Source organism: Porites lutea, chromosome 2, assembly GCF_958299795.1.
Source record: "Porites lutea chromosome 2, jaPorLute2.1, whole genome shotgun sequence".
Taxonomy (NCBI): Eukaryota; Metazoa; Cnidaria; class Anthozoa; order Scleractinia; family Poritidae; genus Porites; species Porites lutea.
The window spans coordinates 11449110-11471725 of record NC_133202.1 but is presented as its reverse complement, the minus strand read 5'-3'; the positions used below and the strand labels follow the sequence as shown (position 1 = coordinate 11471725).

Here is a 22616-nt window from a genome sequence, read left to right as displayed (position 1 = left end):
AAACAGCTTGTCACACTATACCGGAAAGCGTTTGTCGCCGGCACGAAAACCATACCAGATAAGAACGGTGATTTCGGCGCGATTTCTGTGTCGGGGCGAAACTGCGCCTTGCCTACCCGCCTCGAAAGTGGAGAGTCACATTTCGAATAACTGTTCATACTATATCGCATAGCTTGTCGTATCGGCAAGAAATGCTATCCGCTACTTTGTGAACATAGCCTTACTTATAGCAACTCCGCAGTCACTGGCGTAGCGTGTGTTTTAAACGGGTCCGGAATGAAGACGTCCGTCAAATAAGGTAATTTCAAAGTTTCTCTGGTGATGGAAAAATCTCCGTTGATTGTTAAGTTAATATCTACAGATCTAACCCAACTTAACCTAAGCACCACTGAAAAATTCGCATTCGTAACATACTGAAGTTGTATATAACTCCAGGCTCACGGTTCAGGTGGTAGTTGGTCATCGTTGGCGCGCCAGACAAAATTGTTCAGTTTTAAGCTTTCATGACAAATTGCGACCCTACAAGATCTTTTTGTGTATATAATAGCTGGAATAATTACAAAGAAGATCTTTGCGGCAAATGAGAAGGTTAAGTGATGTTAGCGAAGAAAAAGCCTGAAATTGAAAAATAGCTGAATCTGTTTACCTCACCTTCAACGCGAGCAGTTGCTACGTAGTTTAGCCAAGCTCCCCAGACAACACAAACCAGCAAGAGCGCTAACACTGCTAAACGACTTGCCATACTGAAGGTCTTGGCCGGGAATGAACCGCTCCCGATTGCGATCGGACAGTTATTATATGGAAAAGCAGAAAAAGTCAACTGCGGGCTTAGTCATCAGTTAAACCTCTTGACGTCTTAATTAGATAGTTAATTATTATTATTCAGGGGCACCCAACGACTGTTTTCTTTAAAATATCGATATCTGTTCCGAGAAGCAAATATTGCCTAGAATTTTCTCTTACTTGAGGACGGCTAAAAATTTCTAGATCACCGTTCCATTCAGCTACAATTTTCTAAGCTTGTCTAATAAATTTCCTACGATTTTCCGAAGTTTAATTTTCGCATTTTTCTTCCCAAGTAAGGCTATTTTTCATAGAAAAAAGAAAACCTAAAATTTTCGAATTAAAAAATGTGATGGAGAGAGGAATTAGAAAATGTCTCAGTTTCGTAATACGTCAAATTTCATCTAAAATTTTCGGAAAAATGATACTCAAGCTCTTGTAATTTCGATAAGACTCAAGTTCCCCTAAGGTGACCGAACAGATACAAATTTTACAGCCCCGCTTAGAATGCATTTCTAGATATCTAAAAGTACTCTGGATAGCCTAAAAAGTGTTTTCAATGCATTTAGGACCAAATCGTCGTTGGGTGCCCCTGATTATTAGCATACTTTATGTCTTTAAAATTGTTCAAGTCAGCTGCAACAGTAGGATAATCCCTTAGAATAAATATGATAAATCTACAGATAAATGTAAGCTTATCGCTTTTTACTCATTTTATCCTTTTGTTTCAATTTAGTAATTTCGCACTTCACCCTTTAAGGTGGAAGATAGGTTCTGAGCTCCCAATCCTTATAAATGAGATGATGACTGCATGGTTCTCTAGGTTCTTTCTCGTTTACTTCCTAGCTAGAATAACTACCCTTTTGTGCACTGCAGTACACATGGATTTTCGTATTTTCGTAGTATATAGTGAAAATATGATTTTTCAATTTTTCGAAAGACTATTTTATAATTTAATTCAAGAATCACTCGTGGATTTTTAAAAAGGAATTAAATTGTCTTTTCGTCATCCTTTTCTTTAAATTAGTTTGCCAGCGAGAGGGTCAGTCGGATGATGAAGTAACAAAACATTAATTTTACGCGGTAGGGCCTCTCGAACTTCCCAGTTACTCTTGGTTTAAACTTTGTTTATTCTCTGTAATAGTTAATGAAAAAAAGTTGGCCTGTAACTTAAAAAGGATCTTTTAACTGTGTTGATTGGAATTTAAGGTAAAGGTTGCTTTTCCTGAAAAGTTTTTTTTTAGAAAAATACGATTAACCATTTTAGCTTGTTTTGGAAGTTTTGTCAGTAATAGTTGTTCAACTTCTAATCTTCAATTCTTTGTAGAGTGAATCTTCCCTCGGTGAAAATGACTAGTTTGAACTCAAACGTAGATACCAGTCATTTTTCTCCTCACAGGCACCAAATATAATGACTGCAAATGCTAAACCTTGTACATAACAGCGAACAACAATAGCGCTTGGCATGAGTATGACGTCTATTGAAGCATAAAATTAATCTTCGATGAAGTCTAAGACAAATTGCATTGGTGTTTAAGGTTTATAAGTTTGGTCTTTTAGTGAAAATAGACACAACAATTATATTGTTTGTATTTTCCGAGTACGTGTTAAAACTCATTCTCTGCATGTCTTCTTCATTTATTTTCTTGGCCAATGTTAAACAACCAAAATACGACGACAAAAGCTGAGAGAACCGCTTAAAAAGCTCAATGAACTCGACTAAAACGCGAATGAAATTTTGAGTTGAGTTTACTTATCAGATCAGAACGACATATTTTGTGTTAATTAAACGGACACGTTCCTTACAGCATGTTTACTTATAATCTGCCCATTTTCGGAAATACTTTATTATTTCGCATTTCTTAAATCAACAAGAATTTTTTCTTGGTTTTACAATGCTTAGCGTGAGACGGCAAAGGATGATATTGTCGTAAATCTGATGCTTCAGGCCACCGAGCAAAGACGGCTCTCTTTTGTATCAATTTGCCGGAGCTTATTCCGGTTTACTTCTTTAAAATTTTGGCTTTCCCCTACAAGTTGAAGACAGGTGCTTAATTATTTCGCTGAGGAGGTCTCTTCAGCGTTCTGTTGCTGAACTGGCACTAATTTTTAACAACACTGGCCGGAGTGGAAGAAACAATTAAGAGAAAAGAGTTTTGTTGTTTGAGCAAAAACAAAAACGTCATTATGATATTAAGGACTAAATAAATTGTCTCTGGGCCAAATTTCAGAATTCTTGCGGCTACGAAAGGAAAGTTATTGTAATACTCTAACTGAAGTGGCCGGATACTGGGCAACATAATGTACTTCTTAGCGGGGCTGTGTCAAGAAATTTATCGAAATTCCGTCAGTGGGAACAGTACCACTAAACTGCGACAAAGATAAATATTACAGCTCAAAACATTCAAAGAAGATACAAAAATCACACATGGTGACATATACAAAAGAATGCTCGGATGGACAAACTTGAAGAAGTAGATTAATTCGGATTGAAATTGTGATTTTTGAAAACTTAATCGTAGATACTTTTGTTTTTTGGCCATCTTAGTTTTGAAAAGAAGAAACGTAAAGCAAACTGCGGTGATTAATATGAAGAAATATAAACGCATTTCTGGAAAGAAAAAAGACTTTAATTCGACGTTTCGTATGTTCCAACATACATCTTGAGTAAACCGTTGAATACCCGAGTGAATAACAACAAGAATTTAAATGTAGAAGCGCGTGACCATGCCACGTCAACTGGTCATAACATAAAATGGGACCATTTCAAAACTTTGGCAAGAGGATGGAATCGAGAATCGCGAATCGAGTCGAGAATCGAGACTCGCAATAGTTTTTCAACTTACTTTTAAACGGTACTGTATTAAACACACGGTTCTCTCCCGTCCTATTGCGTAACTTCACTATAGGCAATACTAACGGTAATTCATGCAACGGTAATCAGATGTTCTCGGACGATTTACACGACGTCCATTAGTTTCAGTTTTCTCTTTAATCACATGATTGAATGTTACATGCTTACCCGTTGAGAGCAGCTGTATCAATCATTCTGTATCCATTCTGCAGTGCAAACTTCACGGCGTCTTTTCCATCATCACCCAAAGCCTTGAACACTCCAAGACCGAAGAGAGGTATTTTATAGCCATCGTTTAAAGTGACTTTGCTCTGCAAGCCTTCTCCATCTAAGACCATTCTTGTAAGGCCCTTCACTTGTAAAACTGGCAATCCAATTTTTAGATGAAACCTTTGTAGCAAAAGCTTTTTCAAAAGGCGTAGATTTGTGGCAGGCATTACAACGCCTCACTAGTCTTGTGTTACTCCGCTGGTCACCAAGCGCTTTTGTAATACAGGACTGTCTTGGATTCCAGGAACTGGATTGCGCATTCCTTGTCAATAGAACTTATATTCTATTCCAATCGTATTCCTTGAGCTGAATTCCGAATTCCAATATTCCGGATTCCATAAGGAAATATTTCCCGGATCTCGGCAATAGGAGCACACACACACTAGGCTTCTTGGATAAATTCTGCCGGTAGAATTTCCAGCAGAATAAGCGATTTTTGAGGCGAGCATTCTGCCAGCAGAATAAGGGAAATCAGCGGCACTAATGATATGCATACTTCAGAGGTAAGAAAAGTTTAAAACTACAGTAAAAAACAAATGGAAAAATAAGCCTTGTGAATAATTTGATTATTTAATAGCTACAACGCACTCACATTAAACTCACATTACGCATAATGATTTATCCAGTTAGTTTTTAGGAGTAAGGCCCAGGTTTCCCTTCTACATTTGCGAAAAAAAACTGAATACGGCCCGGAGGGCCTAAAATTTTTTCGGATACCGAGCAGAATTAGAGCAGAATAAGGGTGTCCGAGCAGAATTTTGAGCAGAATAAGCGATTTTTACGAGCACTGCCGGCAGGCAGAATAAGTCATTTTATGAGCAGAATTTATCCTAGCGTAACACACACGCGATCACGATAGGTTAATATATGATTGTAGAGAATTTGACGTTTGGATAGAGGCCGGTGTGCCAGAGGCTATCGTTGACTGGAGTACGGGTTATTTTGACAAAATTTCATTATTTGTTTATGCTAACTTAGAAGAACCGTTTCAGGAGGGAAAAGGGAGCAGAAAAAACACTGCAGACTAAGAAAGTTTTACTTCAACCACGGGTGTCTCCGTCCCAAAGATGAAGCCACCGTTTTCACTCCACTACCAAGAAAAGGTCCCTTTTTAAACACCCCCACTTTGGAGGACGTTTCCTAACGGCATGCCGACCGTTCAAAGAGGGTATTTTCAGTTGCCTTCAAGATAAATGGAACCGATTATTTTCTAGCCAGAACTAAGGTGAATATATGCAAAATCTACTGGATTTTAAACCTACTATGGTGTCCGCATATAAGATAGTCGTTAACTATACAGAGGTACCCAACGAAGCCGGTTTCCTTCTAAATGTATTGAAAACACTTTTTAGGCTTCCGGATTACTTTTAGATATCTAAAAATGCATTCTAAGCGAAGCTATAAAATTTGTATCTGTTCGGTCATCTTAGGGGAACTTGATTCTTTTAGAAATTACTGAGCTCTTCAATATTTATTCACCAAAAATTTTTAGATCCAATTTTAAAACGTTAAACGTTTTACAAAAGTGAGAATTTTTTTGATTCCTCTCCCCATCACATTTTCGAACCCAGAAATTTTAGGCTTCCTTTTCCCACGAAAAAGAGCCTAACCTGGGGAATGAAATATAAAAAATTAAACTTCAGAAAATCGTAGGGAATCTATTAGATAAGAATTTGCAGAAAATTCATCAATGGTCGGGCGCAAAGAATATGTAAAATCAAGGTGTATGAGCACACTGTAACCTTAAAATAGGCCTGACAACTAACGCAACTAATAAAGGTAAGACAGAAACACATGTGGCATTTGAATGCTGTTTCACCTGCATTTTTATTGTAATTTCAGCTTAAAATGAACACATATGTGATATACAACTTGCTGAAAAGCGCAAAAAATGCACCGAATTTCTAGCAAGAAAAGAAAAAAAAATAAAATTCTTCCACCCGAAAAATTTGAAAGTCTCGCCAGCAACAATTCAAAGCACTGACCAAGCACATCTATCCCTATCACCAGGTCTGACAAGAGATTACCAGCAGAAAAGATTTAGTTAAAAGCAAACAATAAAGTTTGAAAAAAACTATCATTATAGTATGCTACATGCTAACGGCGCAACCGTTTATTTTATTATGGGAGGCAGGTTACTGAAACTGGAAATGAGAGTCTTGTGTAAGCGACGTATCTTATCCGAGACGCGTCGTTTTATTTTACATTATGTTTTCGAATAAATGGCCTTCTGTGTTTCACTACTGTACATTAATCAATTTAGATACAGTTTATAAACAATAATGGACGTACTATTTCGTTGCCTAACACTTAAGACTAGCCTGTGAGCAACAGACGTTATTTGGGTCATCCAGGCGGGTTTTGGGTTGCGAGTACCAGAGCCCTTCTGAGCGCCCTCAATAGTGCTTGTTACATGTTCAGGCTACATATAAAGCTATCAGCGGAGTCTTGAATGTGACAAGTGGCGTTATCGTGGTGACCTCTTTAAAACGGAAATCTCCATAGTAGTTGCTTTGTCCCTTCAGTGTCTGTATACATGGCTCAACTGTACGGATTAGGCTTCTACTGGTTTGGTTTCATTTCAGCCCGTTTGGCGGAGTAATGATGGCCTTTCCAACCACCCCAGTTTACACCGTTGGCATAAGAGGAGTGATTCCCATTAAGAGAGCGACCATTTAAGTTGGAGGCATGACATTTATTGTACCACCAGGCTCCCTCAAACGAAATGGCACAGCTACCGCTAGGATCTTGGTCATTGTCTTGATCTTTGGTGGAGAATGACATATTATGATGCCATGCGGCAAGAGAGTCACCAGCAGTTCGTAAAAAGATAAACAAGAACCTCGTTTCTTACCATAAATTCTTATTAATGGTCCTAAATAACCTTTCTTTAGACGTTTCGGCGGGAAAGTGAGAGAGTAGCAGCACTCCAAATAAGTAAAACGGGCATTGTTACCGTTACAAATAGTGCATTTAACCCTAACTGTGTTACAGTCTACTTATCACACTCTTTAATCTTTAGTTATTTTATCTGAACAATGACTTGGCGTAATTTTTCCTTGTAAGTGATCATGAAGGTAAACGGGTGAAACTTTCTAGCCTACACAGTTGTTCCGGATATAACCTGAATAAAATGCAGTTCCATTAGTCATCATCATTTCTATCATAATAGTTACACTTTAGACAGCTCACATATAGAGCGTTTCACAAGACGAAATAACTTTTTCTGTACAGTCGACTCCCGATAACTCGAACCCTCGCTCACTCGAATCTCGCGCTAACTCGGACCAAAATCGATTTCCCCTGGATTTCCGTCATACATTCACTGTAATTTTACCCTTCAACGGTAACTCGAACCCTCGATAACTCGAAATCCCGCTAACTCGAACCAATTTTCGTTTCCCTTCAGGTCATTTTCTATATAATTTTACCCTCGATAACTCGAACCATGTTTTGGATTTCCTATTGACGTGTTGTAGATTGTCACAGGCTAACGTGAAGCAGCTTTTCCTCTCAAAAGAGTAAAACGCATGCTCTATTTAGGCTATGTTTTGTTACGTTACGTTCTGATTTATAATCTTAAAGTATCTTTTAATTTTCACTTGACATTTCTACAATTAAATGTGATTAAAATGTTCACTGTGCAGTAGAAACTGTTTTTTATCTTACTCTCGGCTATTTTCTTCGCACTCCCGGTAATTCGAACCTTTTTTCGATTTCCCTTGAAGGTTTGAGTTATAGCTAGTTATCGGGAGTCGACTGTATTTTGTAAACTCGACGGAAACGGGAAGTTTCTTATATCCGTCACGTTTCCGTAACAAACCAAGCACTGCCCTGTTCCTTTTAAAACGAGATCAATTCCATTTAGCAAAATTTTATTCACACAAAAAGGAATGTCAGTAAGATTGGCTGATCGACTCAGAATAAATGGGGTTTGCACTAGCTAGCTTTTTCTCAGTCGTCGCCTTGGTAGCACCAGTTGACCAACTCTTTTCAGCCACATGACCTCTAGTTGTATACCTCACCATCTCACTTAATCCTCTTACTGATGTAGATCAATTTCGATTATATTCGGTTGAGTTACCCCATGACATTATTGTAAGCAGTTTACCAGCTCACTGCGGATGGAGTAAGCTGGGCAAGCTATTCAAAAAAGGTACCTGCAAAAGGCCAGACTTTTTGAGAATTTTGATCAAGTTTTAAGTAGAAAAACGAGATCAGATTGAGTTCTCTTTGGGCAAAGATAAAGGCCACTGGCCTGTCGAACAACGAGCTAAGAAACTACATTACTTACAGAGCCAGGATCGACGATTCTTTCGCCTGAAGCTTTGTAAGTTGGTTAACATGTTTCGTACACTTTCTCCCAAGCATAATAAGAACAGGCTTCGTTATTTGCCGTCTTCTCCCGACACTTGCCACTTGACATTTAAAAGTAATTTGCGTTAATCAGAGGCTTGGAATCGGGAGCTGCTAAAGGCTTGCAAGAGACCATATTTGGTCTTTTGAGCATGGTCAGCAGAAAAGTACAATAGTAGTTTACAGTACCAAGTGCAATAACAACTGTCGTGACAGGGTTTTGTCCATTGAAAAATGTAAAGGACAAGACATAAGAACAATGCCTTTCATTGATTTCGTGATTTTCGTGCTTTGATCTTAGTTACTAGCGTAGTTACAATGTTTACCTGATTTTCTATTGGTTTTGTAATGAGGTATTTCGGCGTCCCCACGCGGGTATAAAAGCGCGCGTTAGCCTCCTTTTGGGCAGGAAAAGTCAAGTAGGATTCGCGTAGTGGCATCGTTTTGTGATTTGTCTTAACCTTTGGTACAAGCGGGACCGATATGTAAGTGGTTTCTTTTGTTATATTGTTTAGTTTTGTTCTTTAGTCAGTGGGTAAAAGTACACGAATGTTACTGTAAAAGTATACAGATTTAAGCTTAATTGATTTATAATTGTTTCATGAGCGAAAATAAAAGCGGATTTGAACGCCTGTTAGAGCAACGCCCACAATTTTGCTTTATAGTACAAGAATTAAGATCAGATTTATGGAATTAATGTCTAATTTCAGTCTATATAGCCTTTAAGTAGATTTTACCGTCTCATTATCGACCTAATCATTATAGAATCGCTTTATTACCGTTTTCAAGCTTTTGTCTGTTGATTACGCGTTATTTGTCTCAGTATCGCCTTTTCGCCAAATTGATAGAGATTTTTGTATTGTTATTTCAGTTCACGGTCAATCTTTGGTCCATAGATTTCGGTCTTTGGAATTTGGAATTAGATCACCGTTAACCGTGGCCTTTGGTTTTCCGTGGTTTTCTTGTTTTGCCGACCCGTAAAATAGTCCCTAATCTAACCTGCTGCGATACACCCCTCGAAGTTTCGTTTCTCGTTTCTTTGAAGCTCCTCGCACAAGAAAAATGACGGAAAAAGGAAAAACTTACCAATTAGGGATTAAACAAGCTAACCGTGATTGTGCGCTTGCGAAACTGAAAAGGCAGATAGAGAGGATCAATATAATACGTGACTTACCTGAGACAACAATTGAACAATTAGCCTCAGGTCAGAGAGGGATTATTTAGATCGCTTGAAAGATGAGTTTAATGACGCGCAAAAGGCGTACGATGATTTGTTGGAATCGCCAGAAGAAAAAGACGCCTCCTACCAATGATTCGGTATCCGTGATCGAGAGTTTACTGAATGTAGGATAAGAATCTGCGAGCGCATTCAGGCACTGGAGAAAATATCCACTTGACTCCCATCCGAGAAGTCCAGGCACAGTAGGAAGTCGTCTGTCAGGTCTTCTCGATCTTCCTCGTCTCATCGTGCAGTCGCTAAAGCAGCGAAGTTACCAGCCGAAATGGAACTTTTCGATAAAGAAAGAGAAATAAATTACATCTTGAAAAGGAAATGGCTATTGCGAATGCCGAAGAGGAAACAATCAGAAGAATAATAGATGAAGACAAACTAAGGAAGAAAACAAAAGCGTGAAACAAGATCTCAAACCAGGCACGGGTCCCGAAAGGTTTTTAAGAATGAGAGAGATTTTCCTGTGGACCCGAACGATCCTCCCTTCGTCCCAAGTAACTTACCATAGTCTCCCGAGATTCTGCGACCAGAACCGTTTTTCTCATCCTCGCCGTACGTTAGTCCAGATATCAGCGCTACTATGCGCGAAATAGTTAACCTTCAAGCAAAACAAGCAGAGTTAAGTTCGATGATAATAAGTCAGCAGAAGACTACCCATCTTCCAGTAAAAGAGCCGCCTATCTTTTCTGGAGATCCATTCGAGTATCCAGCGTTTATAACTGCCTTTGACTCCATCATTTCCGCTAATGGGTCCTTGGACAGAGATCGTCTCTTCTTCCTAGACAAGTAGACTAAGGATAAGGCGAACGAAGTTGTGAAAGGATATCTAGCTATGAGTTCGGACAGCGCTTACAAAGAATCCCGAAAACTGCTTGACCACCGCTTTGGAAATCCAGTGAATGTGGCATAAGCGTATAAGTCTAGCCTTAGAAAATGGCCGCAGATCAGTGACGGAAATAGTAGTGGTGTCTAGGAGTTCTCTGACTTTCTTGTGCGATGTGAAGAAGCGATGAAAACAATTAAGTCTATGGGAGATCTTGACTCAACACAAACACTCCTTCAGATCAGTGCTAAGCTTCCTTCCTATTCTGGCATTAAGTGGTGTAGGCACGCCCATGAAGCACAAACGGAAAACAAAGAAGATTATCACCTTTAGCGACTTCGTAAAGTTCGTTAAGGAAGAAGCAGAACTAGCGAACGACCCTATTTTCTCACCAGACGCGCTAAAGAAAGAAAGAAATAAGACGGTGACAGTAAACCAACCGACGTTCGGACGGAAAATTCGACCAAAGAGCAAAGGCGTTGACGGAGCTAGCGGAACGTCCCTTGCGACCGGAGGCTTGCCCATGGAATCAAAAATCGCCAGTGAGAAATCGCATCAGCCCTGTACTCTCTGCGAAGGCCAGTACTCACTCGTTAAATGCAGCAGTTTCTTGAAGAAGTCAGTAGACCAGCGCAGTGATGTCATTCGTGAAAAGGGACTTTGTTACGGCTGCTTTAAAAGGGGTCACATGTCAGCGGGTTGTCTTGAAAGATTCACTTGTGAAGAATGCGGAAGTTGCCATCACACACTCCTCCATGGAGTAAAACTCAAATCCAGCAACCCACAGCCAGACACGAAAGCAAAATCGAGCGTTCTTCAACCGAAGAAGAAATAGCCTCAAAGGGAAGCCAGGAGTGAAAGCAAGCCAGCTCCCGAATCATCAAATTCAAACGCGATTAGCGCGGCACACAGCTCAGTCCCGGGCAACGCAAGCTTGATCACCAATTGTCGAATAGTCTTGGTCGATCTGTTTCACAAGGCTAATCCCGAAAAGCAAATAAAGGTATACGCACTCCTAGACGATGCAAGAGACACGACCTTCGTTACCACCCGAGTGAAAGAGGAACTCGGCATAGAGGGTGTTCAGACCAGTTTGAACCTTAGAACCATACTTGGTCGTGAAGTGTTGGAAGTAGAAAGGATGGATGGTCTAATTGTACAAAGACTTGACGGACATGTCCAAGTTGAGCTACCTAAAGCGTACGCCAGAGAAAGCATTCCATCCAGACGAGACCAAATCCCGACACCGGAAGTTGCGGATAAGTAGCCGCACCTTCAGAGAATACGCGATAAGATCCCGACCTACGTAAAGGACGCAGAAATTGGCTTGTTGATTGGTTGTAACTTTCCCAAGGTAATTAAATCAAAGGAGGTTATGCATGGCACAAGTGAAGATCCTTATGCGATTCGCACTTTGTTAGGATGGTCTATCGTGGGACCTGTCGCGACCTCGGCAGCTCTTTGGAAGACCACGCTCTGAATTCCACATGACATCGCACCCTAGCGAGAGAAAGAGTTCCCGGAGATCGTGAGAGCCGATTGAGTTTCCTGCTTAAAGGAAAAATAAAGGAGTTGATAAATCCATATTAGATCAATCAGATGTTCGAACTAGATTTCTCAGATCACGAAAAACAGCGGAAGGCATGGTTTGTCTAAAGAGGATAGACGATTTCTGGAAATAGTCGAGCAGGGAATTCATCAGTGCGAAGACGGCCATTACGAGCTTCCGTTGCCATTGAAAACCGAGCGCATCGAACTGCCTGATAATAGAGAGACAGCTCTCCGCCCACTTAATCACCTGAAACGAAGATTTCAAGCTCCAAAGGGACAGAAATATAGAGAGGACTATGTGAACTTTATGAAAAATATCATTGGAAATGGCTATGCAGAGAAGGTACCAAACATGCACAAGTGAGAAAGGAGCAATGTCTGGTATACCTCGCACCACGGCGTCTACCATCCAAAGAAACCAAATAAAATTCGCGTAGTTTTTGATTGCTCGGCGGAACATAGAGGCGAATCTTTAAACAATCACCTGCTTCAAGGCCCTGACTTGACAAACAACTTAACCAGGGTACTATGCCGCTTTGGAGAAGAATCCATCGCCTTTATGTGCGACATAGAAGCCATGTTTCACCAAGTCAGAGTAGACGAAAGCCACAGAGATTTACTTCGATTCCTCTGGTGGGAGGACGGTGACGTCACTAGAGAACCAGAAGAATATAGAACGGCCGTTCATTTGTTTGGAGCCACTTCATCGCCGGGGTGTGCAAATTTTGCTTTGAAGTCAACTGCCAATGACTATGAAAGTGAATTTGGTGTTGCTGCCGCAGATTGTCTTCGAAATGACTTCTACGTTGATGACGGTCTCAAGTCTGTTCCCTCAATCGATGAAGCTGTAACGCTCATTTCAGATGTGAAGCAAATGTGCAAGAGTGGAGGTCTCAACCTTCATAAATTCGTGTCGAATAGTAAAGACGTCATCAGAAGAATACCAGAGTCAGATAAAGCAGATGGCGTTAAAGAGCTCGATTTGGACCTCGATTCGCTTCCCTTAGAACGTGGTCTTGGTGTGCAGTGGTGTATTGAGTCTGACTGCTTTCAGTTTAACATCGTCTTACAGGACAAGCCGTGCACTAGGAGAGGAATACTTTCTACGATAAGTTCGATTTTTGACCCACTTGGCTTCGTTGCTCCGCTCTTGTTAGACGGGAAGTCAATACTTCGGGAGTTATGCCGCCTTGATGTAAGTTGGGATGACCCGATACCTGACGATGTAAAGATCAAGTGAGAGAAGTGGAGAGCAGACCTGTTAAATTTGCAGCAAATTTCAATTTCGAGTTGTTACAAGCCCAAGAACTTTGGTCCTGTTGTGCGCACTGAACTCCACCACTTCTCAGATGCAAGCGTAAAAGGCTACGGTCAGTTTAGTTATTTGAGAATGATTGATGAGCAGCAAAGGATTCACTGCACTTTAGTCATGGGAAAATCGAGAGTTGCCCCCCTGAAACCTGTGACCGTAACGAGACTGGAACTCACCGCCGCTGTTTGTTCTTTGAGGATTAGCCAGCAGTTGCGTCGGGAATTGAGTTATCACATTGACCAAGAGTACTTTTGGACAGATAGCAAAGTGGTCCTTGGATACATAAGCAATGAAAGTAGGCGATTCATGTATTCGTGGCTAACAGAGTTCAAGAAATTCAAAATAGCATTTCAGTTGAACAGTGGAACCACGTCGAATCAAAACAGAACCCTGCAGATGAAGCTTCGCGAGGTGTAAAGTCTCAAGAGTTGTTACATTCTCGTCGGATCAACGGACCTGCCTTTCTTTGGAAGACTGAAGACCAGTGGCCAATAAACCAGGATCACAGTGAAGGTACCTTTGATCTCCAGAATAACGACCCCGAAGTCAAGAAACATGTTACCATGGCAACCACACAAATCGATTCAGAGAAAACAAGCCTGTGTGAGGGAGTGAGGTATTTCTCTGACTGGTATCGCGCGAAACGAGCAATTGCTCTGGTTACACATTACGTAAGAAGTTTAAGAGCGCGAGTACAGAAGAAGCATTGTAAAGAAGAGTTGACGCGAGAAGTAAAAGTCACTGAGTTAGAGAGCGCAGAACGCGCTATCATTCGTGCAGTACAGACAAGCGCATTCAAGGACGAGTTAGACGTCTTGAAGCAGATAAAGCGAAAGAATCCGGACCCTAACAGTAGAGTCTTCGCGCAACAGAGGAAATCTAACATAAAGACTTACAGCTCATTGTACAAGCTCGATCCTTTTGTTGATGATGATGGAATTTTGCGAGTCGGTGGACGTCTCAGACGTGCAAGTCTGTCAGATGACATGAAGTTTCCTATCATACTACCAAGAAATAGCCACGTTACCACGCTCATTGTCAGGTATTTTCATGAACGCACAAGTCACCAAGGCAAGACCATGACGCTTAATGAAGTACGATCGAATGGATTTTGGATAATAAGTGGTTCAGTTGTAGTCAGTAGCATTATTTCGTCCTGTGTCAAGTGCAAGAAACTATGTGGAGCAGTTCCTCCCTTTACCTACGGCGCCGTCGACTATTTTGGTCCCTTTATCGTTAAAGATGGCCGGAAGGAGCTGAAGCGTCATGGTGTTTTGTTCACTTGCATGGCTTCGAGGGCTATACACCTTGAAACATCTAACTCCCTCGACACAGATTCATTTATCAACGCCCTTAGACGATTTATCAGTCAGCGAGGACCCATCCGGCAGCTAAGAAGTGACCAGGGAACCTACTTTGTAGGAGCTCGTAAACAACTTGCACAAGCGTTAGGTGAAATAGACCAAGAAAGAATTAAAGCAAAGCTATTAGAAGAGCAGTGCGATTGGTTTTGCTTCAAAATGAATGTCCCAGCAACGAGTCACATGGGAGGTGTGTGGGAACGCCAAATAAGAACCGTTCGAAGCGTTCTCTCATCGCTGTTAAACAATAATAGGCGACAATTAGACGACGAGTCTCTTAGGACTCTGATGTGTGAAGCAGAAGCGATCGTTAACAGCCGACCCTTGACAGTAACTCAGATTTCAGACCCAGATTCTCCAAGTCCTTTGACCCAGAACCACCTGCTAAAGATGAAGTCAAAAGTTGTTCTTGCTCCACCAGGTGCCATGAAGACGTATATTGCAGGAAGCGTTGGAGGCGAGTCCAACATTTAGCGAACGAGTCTTGGTCGCGCTGGAGAAAAGAGTTCCTCCTTAGTTTGCAAGAACGTCGGAAGTGGACACGCACAAGCAGAGATTTACAAGTGGATGATGTTGTAATCATGAAGGATGAGAACCTTCCTTGTAATGCTTAGCCGTTAGCACGTGTATCAGCTGTTTACCCTAGTGCAGATGGGCAAGTACGTAAAGTCCAGGTAGTTCTTGCGGATAGCTGCCTTGATTCCAAGGGAAAGAGAACTTGTCAATTACGGTACTTTGACCAACCGATCCACCAGCTGGTACTGCTGATGCAAGTTAAGAATTAAGCGAGTTCCGGGGGTAATTCCCCGACGAGGAGCCTTGAACATTGAACTGAACTTTGAAAAGAAAACATGATTATATGAACATTAAGTTGATTATTTAGTTGATTTAGTGAAATAATGTGATGATTTCAGGGGGGCCATGTAAAGGACAAGACATAAGAACAATACCTTTCATTGATTTCGTGATTTTCATGCTTTGATCCTAGTTACTAGAGCAGTTACAATGCTTACCTGATTTTCTATTAGTTTTGTAATGAGATATTTCGGCGTCCCCACGCGGGTATAAAAGCGCGCGTTAGCGTCCTTTTGGGCAGGAAAAGTCAAGTAGAATTCGCGTCGTGACATCGTTTTGTGATTTGTCTTAACCTTTGGTACAAGCGGAACCGATATGTAAGTGATTTCTTTTGTTATATTGTTTAGTTTTGTTCTTTAGTCAGTGGGTAAAAGTACACGAATGTTACTGTACAAGTATACAGATTTAAGTTTAATTGATTTATAATTGTTTCATGAGCGAAAAGCGGATTTGAACGCCTGTTAGAGCAACGCCCACATTTTTGCTTTATAGTACAAGGATTAACATCAGATTTATGGAATTATTGTCTAATTTCAGTCTATGTAGCCTTTAAGTAGATTTTACCGTCTTATTATCGACCCAATCGTTATAGAATCGCTTTATTACCTTTTCAAGCTTGTGTTTGTTGATTACGCGTTATTTGTCTCAGTATCGCCTTTTCGCCAAATTGATAGAGATTTTTGTACTGTTATTTCAGTTTACGGTCAATCTGCTTGGTCTATAGATTTTGGTCTTTGCAATTTGGAATTAAATCACCGTTAACCGTCACCTTTGGTTTTCCGTGGTTTTCTTGTTTTGCCGACCCGTAAAATAGTCCCTAATCTAACCTGCTACGATACACCCCGCGAAGCCGTTATCAAATTCCTTGCATGAATTTTTCTTCGGCCGTAGCATGAATATTTTTTAGGATTAATTGGCGTGCACGAATTTTTTTTCATTTAATTTTCCCTTGCGCGAATATTTTTTTTGTACTTCGCCCACCCCCCTCCCCCCCCCCCCCCATAAGTTTTCTAATGGTCCGTCCCTAAGTTTTTAAATTTTGATTAACTGGGGCCTCTCAAATAGTAACGTAAACGTTACCCCTTTTTATGGTTTTCATCATTAATGTAGTACAAGAGCCCATTATAGGCTCCTGTGTAGTATTATGTCTTACCAGCGTATTGTCCGAGACGTCCCAGCTTGTACTTGCTCTGTTCATCACCAATACCGAAGGAGTCGTATTCAGCGTAAGCTGTTTGGTTTTCGAAGTCTTCCAGGTCTACCCGAAGCCTACTTTGTTCTTTTGTCAGTCGGTAAATGTTTTCTAGTCCGAGCCAAAATTCACCATTCAGATTTCCCAAGCCTCGTTTGTAATCGTCCCAGCCACGATAAAAATCAACCGAGCCGTCCAGTCTCTTTTGGAACACAGTCCATCCCCCACCGGCTGTTTTTTGGTCACAGTACACATCAAAGGCTCCAGCATTATCAGGGTCGATAGTGTAGACACCACTAGTTCGCAAACCGGCTTCATAGAGCTCAGCACAATTTCTGTAAACTGGAAAACACGAATGCAGTGACAGCGCTTCGAAACCTCAACACTTTAATGCAATATGAAAGACGTGTGACTTAGAAGTTAGTCATATAACCTCGTCAAAAATTAGCATAATCTTTAGCAGAAATATTACCTTATTAAAAAAAAAAAAACACGCGACGGGGCCAGCATTACTGGTCCACAATCGGTCGTCAACTTCTATCTCGGACTGTTTTCCTTTATCATATTCTTGAAATAAAGCCAAACTTGCAAAAAATAGTCGGTCAAGTGCCTGATGGCCGCTTAACAGAGGTGACAACAATGGGATTAGAGTACCCTGTTCGCAGTTTTCACCTTTGAAACCAGCTGTGCAAGCGCAAACGTAGTTTTTCTCGGTATATCCCATGTAGCACGTTCCGTTGTTCAGGCAAGGCTGACTGGCACAAAGATTCTGTTAAAAGAAACGCAGCTTCAATGAATTTTTATTTAAATCAGCTTCTCCTAGGCTATGATGAACTACGATTAACCCTATTCCTATTTAAACCTTTGCGTTATTCTTTCGCTGGAATTATGCAATAATTTTAATTCAAACGTAAATGAAAGGAAAAAAATAGCGCTTTTGGAACGAAAAGATATCCCGCGCGACCGGCAGCCCAAAAAGGCTCGAAAACAAAAACCGAAAGTCGATAATAATAATAATAATAATGGGCACTTAATGGAAGTTCAACTGCATCTTTTTTTAGTGCCTTAAGTTTTGAACTCTTTTCTTTACTCCCAAAACTGTTCTCTTTTTGGTGTGCGAGGTTATTTAATAATTTTTTTTGTAAGTTAGGCGACCGTCGTCGAGCGTCCAATAATACAAACACAAAATTATGTATAGCGGAAAAATGGACATAAATCATCCAGGTTTTTAAATTAAAGTGTAATTATGAAAATTCAAAAGGCGGATTGCAGCCAATCCGAAGAGGAGATTTAGAATTTAAAATAAATTATAGGAAATTGCATATACCGCCAACACCGACATTTTTATCATCTTTATCCTCAGAAGCTTGGAATTATCATAAATCAACCCCTACATGATAGTGGAAATGGTTCAAAATTCATCTTGACTTGATAACATTATTTGCAACAACAACAACAACAACAATCTTTTTGTTGACTCGTGACACTATTAAAGTTATTACAAGAAAAAAAGTTATATACATTACAAATTTATAGATCATACCTTTGTCCCTCTGTAGATCCAGTCCTAGCTTTCTTGGTTTGAGATCTTCTGGGTGCTGAAAGTGATCTGAATTACTGAGTTCACAGGCCATCTTGTTATTGATCTTTGGACCAATATTATATGAAACACATTCCCTCGCAAGGGCGCATTGGTCTTGGCAGTCTAGGTTTAGTTCCACAGAATGATTTGAAAACACGTGTCCTTCAAGGTAAAACCCTCCGACTGGTGTCAGAAATGTGATGCGTCGGTTGTTTTGTCCGCAGGTTCCTGAAACAGAAATTGATATAATTAAGAGAGAATTTGATTGACTTTATAGCACTGCAATAACGGTATGTATATTAGTTAGTAATCACATGGTTTTTCTCATGTAATTTGCAAGAAATGCGGAGGACCTGTAAAATTCTCAAAGAATGAAAATTGCACTCGTCCTAACGGGCCATTTATAATTATTTCCTACCCAAAATTTACCCGAGGTCAAGCGCGCGCTTACTCATTATCTTTCCCGCGCTTTTGGTGCCGGAAAATTGACCAATCACAAGTGTTGTGAAGCATAGCAAGTTGTGACGCAAAACATAAAATTGAAAGTTTGTTGCAAATAGTAGAACTCAGGCCTACTTTGCGCGACAATATGTTGCCGCAACTTGCAACATTGAAATTTGTTGCGTGACAAGTTGCGAGCGAAGGTGGAAATAAGAGCAACAACGTTTTTCAACTTGCGACAGGTTGAACGAAAATGTTGCCAGTATTACTTGACATTTTAATGGGCCAGTGCAAAAATTTTACTCGCGCTCATTTATAATCCAATTCCATTTTTGTATTAATCCTGCATGAAATGCGTTTTCTTATTCAAAACTGTTCAGACCCTGGGGGTACGCAACGAAATTTTATACGGAAAGGCTCCTTCCGATCCAACCCCTTACCCTTTTAAATAGCATTTTTGCCAGAAAGGGTACCCTTTTTAAATACCCTCTATTGAAAAAATTGTACCCCTTTCACAAATCTAGTTTAGAACGTTAATTTTGTCTCCCTTTTGACTGCCGTAAATGTGCTACCTTTAAAATAATATATTATTACAGATTTAGCTAGGGCTGAAAGCGAAGCTCTCGTTAATTTTTATAGTTTACTGAAACAAAATATAAAATCGTGTAATGCTAAGCGGAGACGGCAACGAAAACGGCCAAAATAAAATTAGTAAGTCTACTTCGGAAAAAAAAAAAACAACTTTGCTGGGTGCAGCACAATTTTTTTTTCTACATTTCTTTGTCGTTGTTTTGCACGACTACAACGTGAAACTTCCAGAAACTTCCTAGTAACGCGTTTTATGGAGCAAATGTCGTATGTGTTTCTGGTCCCTTTGTTTTTTTTTCACTGCCGCTCATGACCATTTTCACCTCGGTGGCCGCTAGCATTTCTCATTTTCTCACTACCAGTATAAAAATTTCATATTTTCCCACTCCCAACGAAATTGGTCTCCTTTGTTTTTTATCTCTCAGTCTAGCTTTTTCTCTGTAATCCACATCAATGTAGACATTGAAATTTAGTCGAAAGAAAGAATCGGCTTTGTTGTCTTTGTTGTTTATTCTTTCTAAGGATCCGGGTGGCCATGCCGACTAAAACGCGTGGGAGGTGCTTTGAATGCAAAATTTCATCCCGGCTTACACGAGTGGGTTGAGGTACTTATGGACGAACGTACTGATGATTTTCTTAGACCCAAATTTCTTAGATGTATAGATAACCAAATTTTCTTACCGATGGAACTCCGCTTCGCGCACGCGAGAACTCCGCTATGAATAAATTACAAAAATAGACCAGAAAATGCACCTGTTAGCTCTTTTACTGTCCGAAGTGACAGATTTCCCTCCCGTTTCATATACTTCAACTATAGTGAAATCCCTACGCTACAAAAGGTGTCCCTTTCGGGCGGAGTCTCCCCGTATTGGTCATTTAATTGGGAGTACCTCGGGGTTTAAACCTTTTCCGCCAGCATCCGCCAGCATTCTACCGTTACTGGGCTTTCTCTTCAAATATTGGGAACCGGGAAAACACCACTAGTGTGTGGCCTTTTCGAGCTTCCGATTTAAAGACGATTTAAATTTGTTTACACTGTGTTATAAGATTAGAAAGAACGTTGGCGAGTAACATATATCAGGAATGATATTTCAACTCCTGACCAATTGCAGGGGTTGCTTTTCTCGTAAAGCTTTTTGGAAAAAAGAAAAACAAAACAAACAATTAAAAACATTTTTGCTTGTTTTGGAGAACTTGTACTAGTTTTATTACTCAAATTTCGATATCCTTTGCACAGTGGATGTTTTTACGGTGAAAATGCAGTTTAATTACTGCTTAGATAACTGTCCGTTATGTGATGTACTTGAACGCGAAAATTTTAAAGATTCTCCCGTGATGGCAAAATCTCCGTTGAGTGTTAAGTCATATCTACAACTTAACCTAAGCCCGACTGAAAAATTCGTATTGATTTCGTAATATTCTTAAGTTGTTTGTAACTCAGGGTTAACGGTTCAGGTGGAGGTTCAATCGTCGGCGCGGTGGACAAAATCTGTCAACTTTAAATCTCCTAGAGATGAAGCGATGAATTAAATTGCGATCTTACAAGCAGGGGCAACCAACGTCAATTTCCGAAAATATGTGTTCGGAAGACGATTTGAGATATAGAATTTTCGGAACATTTATTGTAAAATGTCTTGCTTGCCTAGCTTTCCTAGCATTTTCGAACATCTAAAAATTGGTACAATTGCCCATTTTTAACGGATTTTCACCCTAAAAAGGTCGCCTAGAATTTTCAGGAGTTTTTTTTTCTGGCTGAAATTTTCGAAAGGTAAGTTTTGATCCCTATAATTTTCGACAGACGAAAAATTTTTTAGGGGATAAAAATATGCCTATCTACCGTTTAAATACTAAAATACGTTTAACAATGCTATGTTTAAGTGGTTTTGAACTATATTCGCATTGTTTCGGTGCCCCTGCACAAAGTCATTTTGTGTATATAATAGCTGAAATAATGGCAAATCTTGATCTTCGCTGCTAAAGACACAAATAAAAAGGTTATAGCTGATGTTGGCAAAGAAAAATCCTGAAAAAGAAAATAGCTAAATCTGTAAACCGGCCTCACCTTCGACGCGAGCCGTTGCAACGTAGTTTAGCCAAGCTCCCAAAACAGCAAAAACCAGCAAGAGCGCTAACACTGCTAAACGACTTGCCATACTGAAGGTCTTGAGGGGGAATGAACCGCTCCCGATTGCGGTGGGACAGTTATTATGGAAAAGAAAAAAGAAAAGAAAAAGTCACCCGCGGGCTTAGTCAACAGTTAAACATCTTGACGTCTTTATTAGTTAGTTAATCATTTATCAGCATGTACTTAATGTCTTTAAAATTATTCAAGTCAGCTCCAACTGTAGGATTCCCTTTGAATAAAAATGATAAATCTACAGATAAATGTAAGCTTATCGCTTTTTATCCATTTTATCCTTTTTTCAATTTATTAATTTCGTATTTGACCCTTTAAGCAAGGTGGAAGACCCTTTAAGGTGGTTCTGAGCTCCCAATCTTTATAAATGAGATGGTGACTGATGGGTTCTCCAGGTTCGTTCTTGCTTACTTCCTAGAATAACTACTCTTTTCTGCACTGCAGTATACATGGATTTTCGTCAGTACTTTCGTAGTATATATATAGTGAAAATAGGATGTTACAATTTTTGAAAAGAGTCTTGTATAAATAAATTGAAGAATGATTTTCCGTTTTCAATGCCCGATTAGAATGAAGTATAAATATTAAATAATTTAGTAACGTCTGAGTTCACACAGATAAAAGAATCACTCGTGGATTTTTAAAAAGGAATTAAGTTGTCTTTTCGACATCCTTTTCTTTAAATTAGTTTGCCAACGAGAAGGTCAGTCGGATGATGAAGTAATAAAACATTAATGTTACGCGGTAGGGCCTCTCGAACGTCCTAGTTACTCACGGTTTAAACTTTGTTTATTCTCTGTAACAGTTAATGAAAAAAAGCTGGCCTGTAATTTAAAACGGATCTTTTAACTCTGTTGATTGAAATTTTAAGGTAAAGGTAAATGCTTTTCCTGAAAAGTTTTTTAGAAAAAAAATACGATTAACCATTTTAGCTTGTTTTGGAGATTTTGTAATAGTTGCTCTAATTTTAATCTTCAATTCTTTGTAGAGTGAATCTTCTCTCGGTGAAAATGACTAGTTTGAACTCAAACGTAGATACCAGTCATTTGTTCCCCCACAGGCACCAAATATAATGACTGTAAATTGTAAACCTTGTAAATAACAGCGAACAACAATAGCGCTTGGCATGAGTATGACGTCCATTAAAGCATAAAATTAGTATTCAATGAAGTCTAGGGCAAATTATTGCATTGGTGTTTAAGGTTTATAAGTTTGGTCTTTTTGTGAAAATAGACACAACAAATACATTGTTTGTATTTTCTGAGTACGTGTTAAAACTC

The 22616-nt window shown here is 39.8% G+C and overlaps 2 protein-coding genes across 2 annotated transcripts in view; both read right to left on the bottom strand.

Annotated features, from left to right (window-relative positions):
* Window positions 1-22616, bottom strand: part of LOC140925624 (uncharacterized) — a 62859-nt gene that overhangs the window by 12522 nt on the left and 27721 nt on the right. The gene's annotated exons all lie outside the window — the stretch shown is intronic.
* LOC140927292 (microfibril-associated glycoprotein 4-like) lies at window positions 6470-21352 on the bottom strand. The gene is made up of 5 exons (XM_073376913.1): window positions 21262-21352; window positions 18115-18398; window positions 17243-17357; window positions 16550-16930; window positions 6470-6729 (listed from the first exon to the last, which is right to left on the bottom strand). The coding sequence occupies exons 1-5, from the start codon at window positions 21350-21352 to the stop codon at window positions 6470-6472; spliced, it is 1131 nt and encodes a 376-aa protein (XP_073233014.1).